The 21,419-nt window shown below is 37.3% G+C and overlaps 1 protein-coding gene across 1 annotated transcript in view; it reads left to right on the top strand.

Moving 5' to 3' along the window:
- STK31 (serine/threonine kinase 31) overlaps positions 1 to 21,419 on the top strand; it is a gene marked incomplete at both ends in the record, with an annotated part of 98,441 nt that overhangs the window by 70,060 nt on the left and 6,962 nt on the right. Inside the window, 1 exon segment of the mRNA XM_080818725.1 lies at positions 11,504 to 11,572. Coding sequence (XP_080674851.1) covers positions 11,504 to 11,572 — 69 coding nt within the window.

Consider the following 21,419-nt stretch of genomic DNA (forward strand, 5'->3'; position numbering starts at 1 on the left):
CAGAGAGCCCGATGTGGGGCTCGATCCCAGGACCCTGAGATCATGACCTGAGCCGAAGGCAGAGGCTTAACCCACTGAGCCACCCAGGCGCCCTTTATTTTATTTTTTTAATAAATTAATTAACATATATTGTATTGTTAGTTTCAGAGGTAGAGTTCAGTGATCCATTGGTTACATATAATACTCAGTGCTCATTACTTCAAGTGCTCTCCTTAATGCCCATCACCCACTTACCCCATCTCTCCCTACCCCCCTCCCCTCCAGCAACCCTGTTTGTTTTCTATAGTTAAGAGTCTCTTAGGATTTGTCTACCTCTCTGATTACTTCTTATTTTATTTTTCCTTCCCTTCCCCTGTGTTCATCTGTTTTGTTTCTTCAATTCCACATATGCATGAAGTCATATATTTGTCTTTTTCTGATTGACTTTGTTAAATATAATACCCTTTAGTTCTATCCGCATCACTGCAAATGGTAGGATTTCATTTTTTCATAACTGAGTAATATTCCATTGTATATATATACCACATCTTCTTTATTCATCAGTGGATGGACATCTGGGCTCTTACCATATTTTGGATTGCAGACATTGCTGCTATAAACATTGTGGTGCATGTGCCTCTTAGAATTACCATTAAAACCTAAGTCTTTAAAACTGGTCTAAAACATAGGAGATAATTTTATTTTAGTTTGGCAAAGATTTCTTGTAATAGGATATTTAAAAACATCAAGTATAAAAGAAAAAAATCAGGGGCGCCTGGGTGGCTCAGTGGGTTAGAGCTTCTGCCTTCGGCTCGGGTCATGGTCCCAGGGTCCTGGGATCTGAGCCCTGCATCAGGCTCTCTGCTTAGTGGGGAGCCTGCTTCCCCGTCTCTCTCTGCCTGCCTCTCTGCCTACTTGTGATCTCTGTCAAATAAATAAAAATCTTAAAAAAAATCAGTAATTCATATTTGATCAAAATTCAAAATTTTGCTTTTCAGCAGACACTTCTACAAAAATGGAAGGCAAGACATACACAGACTGGGAGAAAGTATTTGCAAAAAGCATGTATCTAGATTACAAAGAGCTCTTAAAGCTCAATAAGACAACAGCTCAGTTTAAAAATGGACAAATTTGTTTAAATAGACATTTTACAAAATAGGATGCCTAGGTGGTAAATAAACATGGGAAAAGATGCTCTCAGTATCTTTAGTTATTAGGCAAAAGTAAATAAAAACCAAAATGAGGGGCATCTGAATGTCTCAGACAGTCAGGTGTCTGCCTTGGGCTCAGGTCGTGATCCCAGTGTCTTGGGATCAGGCCCCGCATCTCCCTCTCCCACTCCCCCTGCTTGTGTTCCCTCTCTTGCTGTGTCTCTCTCTGTCAGATAGATAAATAAAATCTGAAAAAAAAAAACAAAAAAAAACCACAAAAAAAAAACAAAAACCCACCCCAAATGATATATTACTATACTTCTACTAGGATGCCTAAAATCAAAAAGAGTGACCATACCAAGTGTTGACTAAGATGTGTAACAGCTGCAACTCTTATATATTGCTGAGAGTAATGTAAGTGGAGCAATCTCTCCGGAAAACCTACCATGTGACCCAGCCATTTTTACTCGTACATAGTTAGCCAAGAGACATGAAAGCATATGTCCACACAGAGTTGTATGCAAATATTCAAAGACATTTTATTTGTAATAGCCCCAAACTGGGAAGAACTGAAATATTTATCAACTAGGTGAACGGATAAACAGTTTGCTGCATATCTGTTGGAATACTACTAGCAATAAAAAGGAAAGAACTATCAATACATCCAGTAATGTGGATGAATCTTAAAATCATCCTGCCAGGCTAAGGAAACCAGAGGAAAGGAAGACTACATATTTTTTGGTTCTATTTATATAAACTTCTGAAAAGTGTACACTTACCTTTAGTGACATAAAGGAGATCATTAATGCCTGGGGTTTGAGGGTAGAGGAGAAACAGGAGGGATAGATTACAAAGTGGCATGACCAGATTTTTTTGGCATGATCACTATGTTTCATTAGCTTGACCGTGGTGATTTTGTAGGTATATACATAGATCAAAACTAATCATATTACCTTAAAATATATGTAGTTTGTTGAACATTAATTATATCTCAATAAAGCTGTTACCAAAAGAGTGTTTATACCTACACACATGGTAATCATAGGGGATCTCACTTCCCACTTAATTATTCACAAGTTTTAGCCTTTTGCTGGCTTGTATATTTAGAGTTTGGTTTCATAGAACCATCATAGTCATGGAAATGATTAAACTGGCATCATTTTAATCATTGCTACAGTAATCTATTTCTTCTTTACATCAGAGCGATGAAAGTAAATGTGTTGTCTATTTTTATGTTCCTCAGAGCTGTCATATGATACCATTTATGTATGGTAATAGTCTTTATTTAATCTATTTTCTTTCTTCTTCAAATGGTAGTAAAGAGCTCTATATGAGTCCGTACACTTTTGTGCTGAATTTCTGCTCTCTTTAGTGTTAAGGTCCTTTAAAATTAATTTTTTTTTAGTAATCTCTATGCCCAGTGTGGGGCTCAAACTCACAACCCAGAGATCAAAATTGCATGCTCTACCAACTGAGCACCCAGACACCCCTAAAACTTTTTTTTCTAATTAGCATGTAGTACAGTTGACTATTTTTGGCATTCAGTCCTATGAATTTTAACATATGTATAGATGAGTATAATTATCATAATTAGGATGAGGAGCTCTTCCATAATTCAAAAAAACTTCTATCTGCTGTCCTTTTGTAGTCCCTCCCCCTAACTTTTAACCTTTGGGAACTGCTGCTGTTTTCTCTATCACTGTGGTTTGTTTTTTTTTTTTTTTTTTAAAGAATGTCATATAAATGGTGATTATGAACCTTTTGAAACTAAATTCTTCACTCAGCATAATGTCTTTGAGATTCATCCAAGTTGTTTAGTATAGCAGTAGTCTATTGCTTTTTTGTTGCTGGGTAGTTTTTATCAATGTGTCAGGTTTATCTGTTTACCTATTAAAGGACATTGGGTTGTTTACAGTTTTTGGCTATTATAAGTACAGCTGCTGTGAACATTTTTATATAGGTTTTATGTTTATGTTTATTTTAATTTCTTTAGGATAAATACCAGGAGAGAGGTTGATAGATTGTAATTATAGGTATAACTTCATAAGGATCTGCCAAACATTTTGCCTGCACACAGTGGTGAATGAGAGTTTTAAAGCTCTTCATTATTGTTAATATTATTGCTTTTTTCTGTTTTGGCCATTTCTCATAGGTCTATAGTACTTGTCTCATTGTGGTTTTAATTTAAATTTCTCTCATGGATAATGTTGTATATCTTTTTATTTCCTTGCACATATCCTCTGTGGTGAAGTGTCTGTTTAAGTCTTTTGCCCAGTTTCAAAATTGGGTTTCTTAATATTGAGTGGTGAGCTTAAAAATATATTCTAGATAAGGGTGGCTGGGTGGCTCAGTAGGTTAAGTGTTTTCCTTTGACTAAGGTCATGATCCCAGAATCCTGGGATTGAGGCCCTTCCTTGAGCTCCTTGCTCAACAGGGAGTCTGCTCCTCCCTCTTCCTCTGTCTGCCACTCTCCCTGCTTGTGCTCTCTGTCAAATAAATCTTACACACACACACACACACACACACACACACACAGAGTCTAGATGTAAATCCCTTCTCAGGTGTCATTTACAAACATTTTTCTTAGTCTACAGCTTGTAATTTTATTCTCCTAACAGTGTCTTTTGCAGAGAAAAAGGAGTTGATTTTCATGAAGTTCAATTTATTATTGTTTTCCTTCTGTGGATTATGTTTTGGTATTATATCTAAGAATTCTTTGCCTAATCCAGGGTCATCAAGATTTTCTCTTGTTATTCCCCTCAAAAAACTTTCTAGTTACATGCTTTACATTTAGCTCTAGGATCAGTTTTGATGTAATTTTTGTATAAGGAGTGAGGTTTATGTCAATGTCTGTGTTCTTTGCATATGAATGTCCAGTTGTTCCAACACCATTTATTAAAGACTTATTTTCTACTGACTTTCCTTGGCCTCTTTGTAAAATATTAATTGGTCATGTTTGTGTAAGTCTGTTTCTGGACTCTATTCTGTTCCATTGAGCTTTATTTACCTTTTTACTAATACCACACTGTCTTGATTATTGTATCTTTGTGGTAAGTCTTAACAATTGGGTAGTAGGTACAAAGTGAGTGGGCTGGGGCTGGGCCATTGTGCAGGTGGGTGCTTGTGACAGCCTGGCCCATTCATAGTACAGGCTTGGTATGTGGATGAGTCCACCCACTACCAGAGGTGGCCCCACCATGCTGTGCCTGGCCACCTGGTCAGCCTGGAGCAGCTGTGCTGGCTCAGGATTCTTTACTGGAAGCTGGCTGCTGACAAATATGAGAATGATCAAGAATTAGAGAAGATCTGAAGAGAAACTACTCTTACATGGACATAATAACCATATATGAAGTAAACTACTGAAGTATGAAGAAAAGATTAAGATGTTCTATGAGGAGCATTTGCACCTGGATCTGCTACATCCTGGATGGGTACTTTGATGTGAGAGATAAAGAGGACCAGTGGATCCTCATTCTCACGGAAGAAGGAGACATGATAACTCTTTCTGCAGGGATTTATTTTTCAGCCTAGTCTCATCTAGAATGTAGTCCTTTTCCCTGCTTTAGTTTTCTCTCAACATACTATACTATGTAAGCAAATGCAGAATGCTGAATTGTGGTGAATGCCTTGCCTCCTTTCATTGCTGATGGGTGGCAGTGGAAATTCATCTCTCCATTGAGTTCTGTTGACACTGGGAAACAGGAACCATACTTAAATGTCTGCTTTACCACCACCACCTTATTTTACTTCCTTGTGCCTTTTGCTGCCTGGTAAGCCTGGAAGTTTTATTTTCCACTGGGTCCTGCTGACACTTGGGGAGTGGAGAAGAAAAAATAGAGTCTCACTAACACTGCCTCACATTGCTTTATTCCACTTTGTTGCTTCTGAGTGGGATTGGAATTTAGCTTCCCTGCTGGGTCCCAGTGACAGTACCACTTGGGTAGAGTGCCAGCTGATGCCATCTCACATTGCCTTGTTCTGCCTTTTTGTTGATGGTGGGGATAAAAATCCAGCTTCCCACTCAGCCCCAGTGACACTGGGTGGTATGGGGGAGTTTTTCATTTAATATTTGGCTGGAGTAGGGAAAGTTTTTTATACTATGGGACCACTCTCTTCCCAGTTCTTTGGCTAAAGGGATCAGGCTTTTCTAGGGGTGGTTTTTTGTTTTGTTTTGTTTTGAAATCTGTGCTCTTGGGGTTTCTGAATTGCAGGATTTTCTAGCACTGCCTCTGCGATATAGGAGGTTCAAAAGGAGAACTCAGGATATTCAAGTCCCAAGGTGTCCCTAGGTACTTTACCTTCTTCTTTCCACTTTTTAGAGTCTTCTTATGTTTGTGTGTTGATTTTCTTTTTTAAGGCTGAAACTGAGTGGGACTACTCCATTTTGTCTGGGATCCGTTGAATGCCTTTATACATTGGAAGCTGAATGCTTTTGCAGAATGTCACCACTATATCAGTTTAATTTCTTTTGGGTCCTCAGTGCTTTCTTTTAGTCCTTTTACTTGCCCATAGCCAGCTCATTCTCATATTTCCCTCAAAGCTTACTTTAAACCTTTTACTGCTTTCCTCAAGCACCTATTGAAATCACACCCTCATTCTTTTCAGTTGAACTTACTTATTTCTTGATAGAAAAAAATGAGATCATGTGTGCTTTCTCTCAAATTTCAGTTCTGTTTACAAACTGATCATTTCTTTACCCAGTCTTCTGTCATCTTGTCCAGTTTGAAAGTATTCCTTCAGTACACGCCATCCATGTGTGGCCTTGACCCCATCCTCTCATCTTCTATTCTAAAACATCACTTTCACACTACTTTTATCTTTCTAGTACCTTCAATGTATTTCTTTTTATTCTGCACCTTTCCTTCAGCCTAAAAGTGTGGTTATTAAGTCTGGTATATCAAAAAACAAACAAAACAAAAATCCACAGTAATTCCTTTACCCATTGTTTTCTGTGACACATCTTAGTTTTTTTGACTTTTGTGATTGGGCATTTTTTTTTTTAACTCTTCCTTACTTCCTGTTAACTATTAGTGTCCCCAAGGATTTTGCTTACATTCTACTAAAATTTTCACTGTGTAGCCTTTCCTTGGATGTTCTTATTTACTTTCAGTGTCTAGCGCCATTTATTTGTTAGTAGCTTCTACATTAATGGCAGTAATCTGACGCTCTTGCCCGAGTTTCCAATTGGGTATATATGCTTTCCTGCTGGCTAACTTTACCTTAATTTACTAGATACTTTATCTTGTTCCAGAAAGGATACAAGGCAATCAATTCACAGAGGTACTTTAAAACAGAGCAAGACATGACAAATTGAAGGTAGAAAAGGAAGAAAAAAATAGCAGGGGGCGCCGGGGTGGCTCAGTTGTTAAGTGCGCCTTCCCCTCAGGTCATGATCTCAGGGTCCTGGGATCAAGCCCCACATCAGCTCTCTGCTCAGAGGCAAGTCTGCTGCTCCCTCTCCCTCTGTGATCTCTCACACTTTCACTCACTCTCATGTAAATAAATAAAAATCTTAGGAAAGAAAGAAGGGAGGGAGGGGAGAGAGAGAGAAAAAGAAAGGAATAAGAGAGAGAAAAGAAAAGGGGTGTGAACACAGAGTTGAACCACCAATGAGAGTACTATAGAATGCACATCACAAACCCTTGTTTGTGCATAAACCCTGACTCACTGAGTGGCTCAGTGAGGTAAGCATCTCACTCTTGGTTTCTACTCAGGTCATGATTGCTGGGTCGAGCCCTGCATCGGGTACTGCACTCAGTGTGGAGTCTGCTTAAGATACTCTCTCTGCTCCTCACCCCTGCTGTTTCTCTAAATAAAAAAATAAAATCTAAAAACAACAGCAACAACAAAATATACACCACAGAAACCCGTTTAGAGCTGCTAATACACAATTCATCTGTTGCCATTCTTTCCTTCTAACAGATACTGCAAAATGATTGTGGTCATGCTCATTGATCTCAGATATGACCTCAAAATAGCACCCATAAGGAATAGTATTGATTGAAAAACAAGCCTATTTACCATCCTTGATGAATATGTTTTCTATGAATAAACCACTAAGATTGCTCTGATTTTCTAGAAAGTAAATCTTGTCTGTCATACAAACCATTATCTCTAAGATAAAAGGAGGCCAATTAAGACAAGTAAAGCTGTTGTCTAGTTTTTGTTTTGTTGTGGAAAGTTACACAAAAATAAAGATAAATAATGAAACCCTTTATACTTTTCAGCCAGATTCAGCTTTTGTCAGTGTTTAATTACCAAGCTATTCTTAGTGATAAAAGTAGAGACCCTCATAAGGACAGCATTTCACATTGCTAACGCAGATGTCCCAAGTTACCTGAAATTTAAAAAACAAAAATAGGTAACACTTAATGAGTGCTTACTATGTAACAGTTACTTTACAAGTATTTATCCAACTTGATCCTTGCAAGGGCCTTATAAGTGAGGAAACTGAGGCAAAGAGAAATCAGATGATTTATTCAGATCCAGTGGCTGCTAAGAGATGGAACCAAGATTAAAACCTAGCCAGTCTGTCTCCAGAATGTGCACTCTTTACCATTATCCTGTTTCTCCCAGCCTTCCCCAAACAGTTTCTTCTAGTCATCTGAGCCAACAACTTGTAGTCTTCTTGACTCTTCCATCTCCCTCACCTCGCCCTTCCAGTTAGTCATGCTTTGGCATTTTTACTATCTTATGAATTCTCAAATTTCTCTTCTATCTCTTAAACCAGTCTGTTAATTCAGTATCTCTTACAGCTTGTTAGTAAGAGGCTTGTTAGGAGATAAGGATTGTGAGAAGATAAGATTTTGTTAAATAAATAAATAATTTTGTTTTGTTAAATAAGATTTTGTAGAAGTCAACAGTAAAATTTAAAGATCTAATTAGCTTTATTAATCAGTTCATGAGTCAGTCAGCATCCCTTCTAGTAAGTAGAAGGGAGCTCCGAAGTGTTACAGAACAGAAAAGGCTTTTAAAGGTGAAGAGGGAGTAGAAAAAAAAAGTAAATTAATTGCAAAGATTCCATTGTTGTAGCCAAGATCATCCTCCTAAGGGGAATGGAGGGGATCTGTCAGTAAATTTCCTTATTCTGACTAAGAAATTCCCATGTTGGATAGTTAGAAGTTACACAGATAGGGGAGTGAATGAAACTGCAGTTAGGTTAGGTAGTAAGTCATGGTTTACTGATGTGGGACCTTAACCTGAGTGACACCATTTTTGAGCCTGTGATTTTCTTTTTAATGCCTTCTGATTTATAATCTGCAATTTGCTTTGCTTTGTTGCAGGATAGGCCATAGTTGTGAGGACTCTGTTAGTCAGGGTTCAGTCAGGAAGACAGAAGCCACACTTTACATATTTCAGTTATAAAGTGCTTTAATACAGGAACTTAAAGCTTTTATATACATTGGAAGATGTAGGATAACAGAGATAAGGGAAGTAGTAATCTATTTCAGCATGTAACACTTGCTTTTTAGATTCCTCATTAAGTGAAATCATATGGTATTTGTCTTTCTCTGACTTACTTGTTTTAGTATAATACTTTCTAGGTCCATCCATGTTGTTGCAACGCTTAAGGTAATTATTGATATGTTGGGGGTGAATCTACTATTTTGTTATTTGTTTTGTTTGCTCTGTTTCTTTTTTATTGATTTTTCTTGACTTCTTTTGGGTTACTTGAACATTTTTAAAGAGTTGATCTTGATTTATTTATGTTTTTTTAAAAAATATTTATTTGACAGAGATCACAAGCAGGCAGAAAGAGAGGGGAAGCAGGCTTCTTGCTGAGCAAGAGAGCCTGATGTGGGGCTCGATCCCAGGACCCTGAGACCATGACCTGAGCTGAAGGCAGAAGCTTAACCCACTGAGCCATCGAGGCGCCCCTATTTATGGTGTTTTGAGTATATTACCTTCTGTAGTTTTCTGAGCGGTTGGTATGGGTATTATAATATATGTATGTGTCTTATCACATTCTACTAGTATCAGTGTTTCAACACTTTGAGAGAAGTGTAAAAGCCTTTTAAGTTCCTTCACCTTACCCACTTTTAACTATCATTGTCTTAGGTGCCAGATAGTATAATGTAATAACTTTTGTTTCAGCCGTTATATATGATTTAGGAAACTTATGATGAGAAGGATAGTCTTTGACATTCCCTTGTATTTCTGTTCTTTCCATTGTTATTCCTTCCTAATGCTCCAGTACTCTTTCAAAGGGCACAACGTGGGGGAGGGACAGAGAGAGTGAGAGGGAGAAGCAGACTCCCCACTGAGTGGGGAGCCCCATGTGGGGGCTCAATCCTAGGACCCTAAGATCATGACCTGAGCTGAAGGCAGATGCTTAACCAACTGCGCCACCCAGGTGCCTCGAAAATTCATTTCTTTTTTGGTTGAAGTACTTCCTTTACCCAGTCTTTAAGAATGTGTCTTCTTGAGACATATTCTTTTAGTTCTCCTTCATCAATGAACATTTTGATTTCACTTTTTTCCTGATGGATAGTTTCACTGGATATAAAATTTGTGGTTGAAAGTTCTTTTCTCTTAGCAGTTGAAAAATGTTGTGCCACTTCCTTCTGGTTTCCATGGTTTCATATAAGAAATTCTCTGTTATTCAAGTTGATATCTCTCTGTAGATAATGTTTTTCTTTGGTTGCTTTCAAGATTTGTTTTTGTTTTTAGTTTTCAGAAGTTTCATTAATTTGAGTTTATCCTAGATGAGTCATTTTTTTGTTGTTTTGGATGTGGGGGTCATAAGGCACTCCAGTCCTGGGGCTTTTAAACCATTTTGTCTTCCTCTTTACTCTCTCTCAGACCTCCTTTGTTGTGTTCTGTTATTTCTAACATAGTTTTACTTAGTGGTAAGGAGAAGGAAGAAACCGTAAGTCCTTTTGCTCATTTTAAAATTACAATGTATGGAACTTATTTGAATCTGGATTTAAGTAAACTATATGAAAGTATAATAATTTCTGATATTTATGGGATGATAAAAGTTTTGAAAACTGGGGGTACCTGGCTGGCTCAGACTATGGAGCATGTGACTCTTAATCTTGGGGTTGTAAGTTTGAATCCCATGTTGGGTGTAGAGATTACTCAGAAATAAAATCATGGGACACCTGGGTGGCTCAGTCAGTTAAGTGGCTGTCATTGGCTTAGGTCTTGAGCCCCGTGTTGTGCTCCCTGCTCAGCAGAGAGCCAGAGCCTGCTTCTCCCTCTCCCTGCTGCTCTGCCTACTTGTGCTCTCTCTCTATCTCTCTGTCAAATGAAAAAAAAAAAAATCTTAAAAAAAATGTTTGAAAACTGGATAGTTTATATAGGCATATCTTGTTTCATTGTGCTTTACTTTATTGCATTTTGCAGATACAGAATTTTTTTTTTTTTTTAACTAATTGAAGGTACAGAATTCTGTGTCAAGCAAGTTCATTGATGCCATTTTCCCAATAGCATCAGCTCACATAGTGTCTCTGGGTCATATTTTGGTAATTCTTGAAATATTTCAGACTTCTTGATTACTAGTATATTTATTCTGATCTGTAATCAATGATTATGACACATTGAAGGTTAGATAATTAGCATTTTTTAGCAATAAGGTATTTTTTAAATTAAGGTATGTATATAGGCTTTTTTAGGCATAATGTTACTGCACACTTCATTTGACTTGCTTTATTGTCATATTTGTTTTACTGAGGTAGTCTAAAACCAAACGTACAATATCTGTGAGGTATGCCTATATTAAAGAATTACTCAAAAAGAAAAAAATTACTGAATTGTTAGTGGGATGATATTGTTATTGTGTCAAAATAAAAGATTTTAACTTTTAGAAATATGTACTAATTATTTACAGATGAAATTACGAGATGTATAGGATTTACCTCAAAAATAATAATTTATATAGTTTTATGTATAGGGTTGATGGTTGTTGGGGCTGGGTGATGAATATGTAGGGTTCAGAGTACTTTGTGTATGTAAGAAATCTCCATATTTAACAGTTTTAAAAGTTTAACATGTATCTCTTGAACATAGGTTAAGAATTAGGGAGGAAAGAAACATGCTTGATTTATTTTCCTTGTACTTAATATATGAAATCAACATTGTATAAGCTACTAAGTTTTGATATATTTTCTTGAAAGGTGAGGAAGCATTGAAATTGCTTATAGTCTATTCATAAGCTCTGACTGATACTTGAGGAGCCCCAAGAACTGTTTAGTTCATGTGAACAAGTAGTTATTAACATGGAAATGTTTTTATCCTGTAAGAGCTAATATGTGTTTTTTGAGTGAGCTCTTCTCTTTTGTCCAGAATATGAAGAGTTCCATATTTGACTGTGCTGTAGGATTGGCATTTTGTTACATTAGGAATTTATCCATTTTCATTTTCTTTAACAGCTTTCTGTTCAAAATCAGAAATTTGAGACAAATGAAGATGGAATCCCAAAAGTGGATCAGTTTCATTTGGTAGGTGACCTTTTTGTCATTTTCTGGTTGGAAACATATGCTGTAGTTGTAGCAGTAATGTAAACATAAATATTTGACTGAAAATATCCTCTGCCTTTTTTAAGAATACAAAATAGCATTCACAATAAAGAAATACTGAAAAAAAATTCAAATGCCTTTCTTATACCACTGGCAGGGAATTACTGCTAGAGAATATTGTTGGATTGTACATTTGTCACACAAATTATATAATATTGTAAGTAATAACTAAAGAAAAATAGTCTTTGCTTTGTCTTCCAAGATCATATTATATTAAAATTAATGTTTTACTAATTTTTATAGGTATCTAGCTGTGTCTTTTCTTTGTCATGTATCTGTCATTCGTATTGCTCTGTTATTAATGTATGTATTCCACCAACATATTTTGAGTATCTGTTCCACACTATGAATTGAACTAGATGATGTATTACCAGAATTACAGCATTGAATAAATGAATAATTTAGAAATGTGAACCAGGGAAACAACCAAGATCTCTAGGTAGGGTATTAAGCAAGTACTTTGGAGGAAGCTAATTTTTAATTCTTCAGAGAAAGGTGGAAGGAAGAGAGGTAGGTAGAAAATGCCACCAAGTAGTTTGAGGTGAATCTTCAAGATTGAATTAAGAGTTTACAAGAGAGAATGAGGTGATTATTCCAGGTAAAGGTGGTATTCCAGGTAAAGACAACAAATAACCTGAATTAAGACTTGAAAATATTAAATTCTTTTGAAATAGAATAGTCCTGTATTAAGAGGTTATAACTATGGCAGTAAATCAGTTTATGGAAGTATAAAAATCAAGCTCTAAAAGTTCTCATGCCATTTTTTTTTTAAAGATTTTTTTTATTTATTTATTTGACAGAGAGAGATCACAGTAGACAGAGGGGCAGGCAGAGAGAGAGAGGGGGAAGCAGGCTCCCTGCTGAGCAGAGAGCCCGATGCGGGACTCGATCCCAGGACCCTGAGATCATGACCTGAGCCGAAGGCAGCGGCTTAACCCACTGAGCCACCCAGGCGCCCCTCTCATGCCATTTTTTAAGAAAGAAAATGTTTATTTAAAAATAAATGGCTTGGGGCCCCTGGGTGGCTCAGTCATTAAGCGTCTGCCTTCGGCTCAGGTCATGATTCCAGGGTCCTGGGATTGAGCCCTGCATTGGGCTCTCTGCTCAGTGAGGAGCCTACTTCTCTGTCTCCTACTCCCTCTGCTTGCATTCCCTTTCCCTCTGTGTCTCTATCAAATAAATAAATAAAATCTTTTAAAAAATGGCTTAGGGGAGCCTGGGTGGCTCAGTGGGTTAAAGCCTCTGCCTTTGGCTCAGGTCATGATCCTGAGGTCCTGGGATAGAGTCCCCCGTGTCGGGCTCTCTGCTCATTGGGGAGCCTGCTTCCTCCTCTCTCTCTGCCTGCCTCTCTGCCTACTTGTGATCTCTCTGTCTCTGTCAAATAAATAAATAAAATCTTTAAAAAAATGGCTTAATATCTCATTTCTTTTTAGTGCTGAATAATATTCTATTTTCTGAATATACCATGGTTTATTTACCTATTCACCTACTGAAGTTCATTTAGGTTGCTTACAGGTTTTGGCAGTTATGAATAAACATCCATGTGCAGGTTTTTGTGTGGGCATAAATTTTTATTTCCTTGGGTCAATACCAAAGAGCACAGTTGTTGGCTTATATGGTAGGAGCATGTTTAGTTTTTTTAGAAAGTGACAATCTTCCAAAGTGGCTGTACTATTTTGCATTACCATTCCTGTTGCTCCACATCCTTGCTAGCATTTGATATTGTCAGTATTCCAGATGTATAGTGGTATCTTGATTTAATTTACATTCCCCGGAGACATGATGTGTGGAGCATTTTCTTATATGCTGATTTGCCATCTGTGTCTCTTTGGTGAGGTGTCTGGCAAGGTCTTTGGCCCAATTTAAATAATGTTTTCTAATTGTTGAGTTTTAAGTATTCTTTGTATATTTTGAAAACCAATCCTTTATCTGAAATGTCTTTTGCAAGTGTTGTCTCATAATCTGTTGCATGTCTTTTGATTTTTTTGACAGTGTATTTTGCAGAGCAGAAGTTTTTAATTTCAATTTTAATGAAGTCTAATTTATCAGTTTTTCTTTCATGGCATTTGGTGTTGTATTCTAGAAAGTCATCACCAGACCCAACTTCATCTAGGTTTTCTCCTATGTTATCTTCCAGGAATTTTATAGTTTTGCATTTCACATTTACTTAGATCTGTGATCAATTTTGTGTTAATTCTTGTGAAGAGTGTAAGGTATCTGTGTATATTCATTTTTTTACATGTGGATGTCCAATAGTTCCAGTGCTATTTGGCAAAAAGGCTATTTTCAGGGCGCCAACCAACTGAGTCACCTAGTTGGTTAAATGTCTTCAACTCAGGTCATAATCTCAGGGTCCTGGGATCAAGCCCTGTGTCAGGCTCTCTGCTCAGCAAGGAGTCTGCTTCTCCCTCTCACTTTCCTTCTGTACTCTCTCTCTCTCTCAAATAAATAAATAAAATCTTAAAAAAAAAAAACAAACCCAGGAAAGACTATCTTCATTGTATTGCCTTTTCCTTTTTGTCAAATATTATTTGACTATATTTTATGGGTCTGTTTTTTGCCATTAACCTATTGGTTTATTCTTTAATATCACACAGTCTTGATTACTGTAGCTTTATAATAAGTCTTGAAGTTGGGTAGTGCCAGTCCTACAACTTTGTTCTTGAATATTGTGTTGATTATTCTGAGTCTTATTGCCTTTCCATGTAAATTTTAGAATTAGTTTGTTCATATCCACAAAATAACTTGCTGAAAGTTTGGTTGGGATTGTACTGAATGTACAGATCAAGTTGGGGAGAATTGATACATTGACAATACTGAGTCGTCTTATCCATGAGTATAGAATATCTCTCTATTTATTTAGTTTTTCTTTAATATACATATATTTTTAATATTTTATTTATTTATTTGTCAGAGAATGAGAGAGAGAAAGGCAGGCAGAGGGTGAAGCAGGCTCCCTGCTGAGCAAGAAGCCTGATACAGGACTTGATCCCAGAACCCTGGGATCATGACCTGAGCTGAAGACAGATGCTTAACTGAATGAGCCACCTAGGCATTCCTCTTTAATATCTTTCATCAGAGATTTGTAGTTTTCCTCATAAAGATCTCATACCTATTTTGTTAGATTTATACCTAAGTATTTTGCTTTTTGGTATGCTAATATAAATGGTATTGTGTATTTAAATTCAAATTCCACTTGTTCATTGCTGTATATAGGAAAGTGATTGACTTTTGTATATAAACTTTATATGTGGCAAACTTGCTATAATCTGTTACTAGTTCCAGGAGTTTTCTTCTGATGCCTTCAGAATTTCTATACAATCATGTCATCTGTCTATGAACAAGAAGTTTTTCTTCTTTCCAGATAACATAGTGTCATGCCATTTTGATTATTTGGACTGTATGAAGGAACACATACAGTTTAATGCGGTAGTCCTTTAATTTATTTGACCACAGAAACATTGTGTTTTATAGCGTCTAATATTCCATGAAATTAGCTTTTAAAAAACTCAGTAGTTGGGACGCCTGGCTGGCTCGGTTGGTTAAGCAGCTGCCTTCGGCTCAGGTCATGATCCCAGGGTCCTGGGATCGAGTCCCACATCGGGCTCCTTGCTCAGCAGGGAGCCTGCTTCTCCCTCTGCCTCTGCCTGCCTCTCTGTCTGCCTGTGCTCGCTCACTCTGACAAAAAAAATAAATAAATAAAAAATAAAAAACTCAGTAGAAATGATTACTAAGGAGCTTTGCCATACTTCTTGGATAATAGTAAAAAAAGAAATTTGGAGATGACTTTTGGGAGACCGTGGAGTTGTTTATTACACTTGCTGGCTGTAGTATAGAATGAGATAACAAAGATGATAATACTTTATACTTCTAAAAAACAGGGTACAGATTTCTTGCCATTGGCAAAATAGCGATACTGATACATTAGAAATTGTAGCTTCACCCAAAGTGAACACTTGAAACTCCTGCTCTTTCAGACTTGATATAAAAATTACACTGTAGGGACGCCTGGGTGGCTCAGTGGGTTAAGCCTCTGCCTTCAGCTCAGGTCATGATCTCAGGGTCCTGGGATTGAGCCCCACATCGGGCTCTCTGCTCGGTGGGGAGCCTGCTTCCCCCTCTCTCTCTGCCTGCCTCTCTGCCTACTTGTGATCCCTCTCTGTGTCGAATAAATAAATAAAATCTTTAAAAAAAATTACACTGTAAAAAATTATACTGAAATTTAGTGATTTAGAATGCATACTGTCTTACAGTTTGTGACTTAGGAATCTGGGCATAACCTATTTGGGTTCTCTGCTTCAGGGTCTTTTACAGGCTGCCAGCAAGTTGTTGACTGGGCTGTCTTAATGCTTGACTGAGGAAGATCAGCTTTCAGGCTCTCATGATTGTTGGTAGAATTCATTCCCTTTCTAGTGCACCAGAAGTTGCCCTCAATCTTTGCCATATGTCCATCATGATAGCTTGTTCCATCAAAGTGGATAAGCAGAGAAAGGAGTAGAAAGTCTGTTAGCTAGACTGAAGTTATAGTTTTTTCATAGCCAACTCACTACATCAATCATACACTTAAGAGGAGGGGATTATGTAAGGATGTGAATACCAGGAAGTAGGGATCCATGCGCAAAATTTTAGAAATTGCCCACCACAGTTACATTCTGTTAGTTGTGTGATAGGCACTCTGCTAGGTGTACGTATAAAGAAGGTGAAGGTGAATAAATATAAGAAGCTCTTATTTAGGGGTGCCTGGGTGGCTCAGTAGGTTAAAGCCTCTGCCTTCGGCTCGGGTCATGATCCTGGGGTCCTGGGATCGAGCCCTGCATCGGGCTCTCTGCTCAGCAGGGAGCCTGTCTGCCTCTCAGCCTACTTGTGATCTCTCTCTGTCAAATAAATAAATAAACTCTTAAAAAAAAAGTTCTTATTTAATGTGGGTAGCTGCTTAGGGAGACCAAATTAGAAGAATATTTGGCTTATGTAGTATTTCCTTGTGGGATCTGAGGCATCTATTAGTGCTAGGAATGGGTTTGTCTTTATATTTTGTAATCACACGTAGTTACCAAACAATTGAGGGAACTATAATTTAGACATTACAGGGGCCGTATCAAAAGTGGAGAGAAATCAGAGAATTATGTAACTGACAGATATTAGAGGATAACTAATTCACTAATTCCCAGCCCCCAGAAGAATTTCTTTATTAATAGGTCCAACAGATGGCCCTCAGTCTTTGCTAAAGTACTTTTAAGTTCAGATAAATTCATTCTTTATTGTACAACTCTTAAGTTTATCTGAAAGTTCTTCAAATAGATGTTCCTTCATATAACATGTTTGTGATACAATATTCAAAAGTTACAAAAAGAAGCACATCCCTATTGATGTGTCCTCCAGCTACCCAGGTCTGTTCTCCCAGTAGTAGTGCTAGTTTCTTATGAATCTTTCCAGAGAGTTATATGTGGAATCTAAAACAAAACAAAAACAAAATCCAAGGTCATAGATACAGAGACCAGATTAGAAGTTGCCAGATCATAAATACATACATGGAAAGGTCTATGTGTGTATGTGTCCTTTTTAAAACAGATTATCATATCATTAAGTTAAAAAAATTATATTTGCTCTGTACCCTCAGTAAGAGCAGGAGCTTTGTGTTCGGTATCATTGTATCCCCAGTGTCAATAGTTGATACATAGTAAGACCTAAATATTTTTTGAATGAATGAATGAATCTTTACTATATTTTTTCTGATAAATATTCTTCATCTGCCATTTTTTGAACTTGTTTTTATCCTCAAACCCCCCCTCCCCCCATATTTTCAACCTCTCTGGAATCCATTTTTGTATATATGAAGTATATATATATATATATATATATATATATATATATATATATAATGTTTTGTATATATGAAATCAGGTTCAAAAATTTTTTTATATGTGGACAGATAGTTGACCCAGCACCATTTATTCAATAGACAGTCTATCCCTACTGATAAAGCTACTCCAAGCTCTGCCACATTTTCATGGACTCAGGAATCTGGTTGGGGCTCTGTTCTGTTCTTTGGCTTGGTTTTTTGTTGTTGTTGTTGTTACTGTTTTGTTTTTTTTTTTTTAAGATTTTATTTATTTATTTGACAGAAACACAGCGAGAGAGGGAACACAAGCAAGGGGAGTGGGAGAGGGAGAAGCAGGCTTCCTGCCGAGCAGGGAGCCTGATGCAGGGCTCAATCCCAGGACCCTGGATCATGACCCCAGCTGAAGGCAGACGCTTAACGACTGAGCCACCCAGGTGCCCCTGTTCTTTGGCTTGTTTATTGATCCCTGTGCCAACACTATGGGGTTACATGCTTTAAAATATTGTATCTTTATAGAGAGAGGGCTTTGACTTTTCTTCCTTATGTTTTTCTTCAACATTGTTTTGGTTATTCTTGCCATTTTATTTCTCCTTATGAATTTTGGCACCAACTTAAGTCCTCTGAAAAACATTGTTGTTACTTTGTAAGTATTTTGAATTAATAGGTTAATTTGAAGGAGAATTGTCTTAATGATATACTATTTTTGTAGTTGGGAAAATAATACCTCTCCATTTCTTAAAGACATTATTTTTATTTTACTCCTTATTGTATTGGATGGATTATAGGTAGATTTTATTATTATTATTATTATTTTTAAAGATTTTATTTATTTATTTGAGAGACAGAGATCACAAGTAGACAGAGAGGCGGGCAGAGAGGAGGAAGCAGGTTCCCCGCTGAGCAGAGAGCCCCATTTGGAGCTCAATCCCAGGACCCTGAGATCATGACCTGAGCTGAAGGCAGAGGCTTTAACCCACTGAGCCACCCAGGTGCCCCAGATTTTATTATTTTTAAAACAACTTCATAAAAAAAAACCAAAAAACAACTTCATAAGTGGTTTAATTATATTCAAAAGTACATATATCATGTAGCAAAACTTGATTATTTTTCCATTTTTTAAATAGAGGTGTAATTGATGCATAACATTAGTTAACACATAGCATTAGTTTAATTTCATAATGATTTGATATTTGTATAGATTGGAAAATAATCACCACAATAACATCTACTTAACATCAGCATACATTGTTCTAAACATTTTTTTCACTTGGTATGAGAACTTTCAAGATTTACTCTCTTAGCAACTTTCAGATAGGCAGTACAGTAGTATTAAATAGTCACTATGCTTCTGTACATTACATTCTCATGACTTACTTATAACTGGTAGTTTGTACTTTTTTGACCCTCTTCACCAGTTTTGTCCACCCCTCCTCCCTACCTCTTTCCTCTGGCAACTTCTGATCTGGTCTCTGTATCTATGACCTTGGTTTTTGTTTTTGTTTTGTTTTAGATTCCACATATAAGTGAGATCATGTGGCATTTATCTTTCTCTGACTTAGTTCATTTAGTATATCGTGCTCAAGATCCATCCATGTTGACACAAATTACAAGATTTCATTCTTTTTTATGGCTGAATAATACTCCCATTGTGTATGTATATACATATATATATGCACACACCATATTTTCTTTTTTTGCCATAGAATAGTACTTTTTTAAAAAAAAATTCTGGCATAGTTAACATACAGTGTTATATTAGTTTCAGTGTACAATATAGTGATTCAACAATTCCATACATCACCCAGTGCTCATCATGACAAGTGAACTCCTTGATCCCGGACATCTACCCACATTACCCTCTGGTAACCATCAGTTTGTTCTCGATAATTAAGAGTCTGTTTCTTGGTTTGTCTCTCTCCTTTTTCTTTCTTTTGCTCATTTGTTTTGTTTCTAAATTCCACTTGAGTAAAATCATATGGTATTTGTCTTTCTCTGACTGACTTGCTTCACTTAGCATTATACTCTCTAGGTTCTTCCATGTCATTGCAAATGGTGAGATTTCATTTTTTTCATTTTTAAAAAATAGCTGAATAATATTCCCGTGCGTGTGTGTACCACAACTTCTCTATCCATCTCTGGGTGGATTTTCCTTAAAAAAAAAAAAAAAAAAAAGATTTTTAAAATTTATTTATTTGACACAGAGAGAGAGAGATCACAAGTAAGCAGAGAGTCAGGCAGAGAAAGAGGGGGAAGCAGGCTTCCTGCTCAGCAGAGAGCCCAGTGTGGGGCTCGATCCCAGGAACCTGGGATCATGACCTGAGCCTAAGGCAGAGGCTGAACTCACTGAACTACCCAGGCACCCCTACGCCATATTTTCTTTATCCTTTTTTTTTTTTCAATTTTATTTTATTTATTTTATTTTTTATTTATTTATTTTTAAATCTTAATAAACATATAATGTATTTTTATCCCCAGGGGTACAGGTCTGTGAATCGCCAGGTTTACACATTTCACAGCACTACTCATAGCACATACCCTCCCCAATGTCCATATTTCCACCACCCTCTCCCGTCCCCCCTCCCCCCAGCAACCCTCAGTCTGTTTTTTGAGATTGAGTCTTTTATGGTTTGTCTCCCTCCCAATCCCATCTTTTCATTTTTTCTTTTCCTACCTCCCCCCAAACCCCCCACATTGCATCTCCACTTCCTCATATCAAAGAGATCATATGATAGTTGTCTTTCTCCGATTGAATTATTTCGCTAAGCATAATACCCTCTAGTTCCATCCACGTCGTCGCAAATGGCAAGATTTCATGTCTTTTGATGGCTGCATAGTATTCCATTGTATATATATATACCACATCTTCTTTATCCATTCATCTGTTGATGGACATCTAGGTTCTTTCCACAGTTTGGCTGTTGTGGACACTGCTGCTATAAACATTCGGGTGCACGTGCCTCTTTGGAGCACCACATTTGTATCTTTAGGATAAATACCCAGTAGTGCAATTGCTGGGTCATAGGATAGCTCTATTTTCAGTTTATTCAGGAACCTCCACACTGCTTTCCAGAGTGGTTGCACCAGCTTGCATTCCCACCAGCAGTGTAGGAGGGTTCCCCTCTCTCTGCATTCTCGCCAGCATCTGTCATTTCTTGACTTGTTAATTTTAGCCATTCTGACTGGTGTGAGGTAGTATCTCATTGTGGTTTTGATTTGTATTTCCCTGATGCCGAGTGATATGGAGCACTTTTTCATGTGTCTGTTGGCCATCTGTATGTCTTCTTTGCAGAAATGTCTGTTCATGTCCTCTGCCCATTTCTTGATTGGATTATTTGTTCTTTGGGTGTTGAGTTTGCTAAGCTCTTTATAGATTTTGGATACTAGCTCTTTATCTGGTATGTCATTTGCAAATATCTTCTCCCATTCTGTCAGTTGTCTTTTGGTTTTGTTAACGGTTCCCTTTGCAGTGCAAAAGCTTTTGATCTTGATGAAATCCCAATAGTTCATTTTTGCCCTTGCTTCTGTTGCCTTTGGCGATGTTCCTAGGAAGAAGTTGCTGCGGTTGAGGTCAAAGAGGTTGCTGCCTGCATTCTCCTCAAGGATTTTGATGGATTCCTTTCTCACATTGAGGTCCTTCATCCATTTTGAGTCTATTTTCGTGTGTGGTGTAAGGAAATAGTCTAATTTCATTTTTCTGCATGTGGCTGTCCAATTTTCCCAGCACCATTTGTTGAAGAGGCTGTCTTTTTTCCATTGGACATTCCTTCCTGCTTTGTCGAAGATTAGTTGACCATAGAGTTGAGGGTCTATTTCTGGGCTCTCTATTCTGTTCCATTGATCTATATGTCAGTTTTTGTGCCAGTACCATACTGTCTTGATGATGACAGCTTTGTAATAGAGCTTGAAGTCTGGAATTGTGATGCCACCAAC

This window comes from Martes martes, assembly GCF_963455335.1.
Source record: "Martes martes genome assembly, chromosome: 11".
Lineage (NCBI taxonomy): Eukaryota > Metazoa > Chordata > Mammalia > Carnivora > Mustelidae > Martes > Martes martes.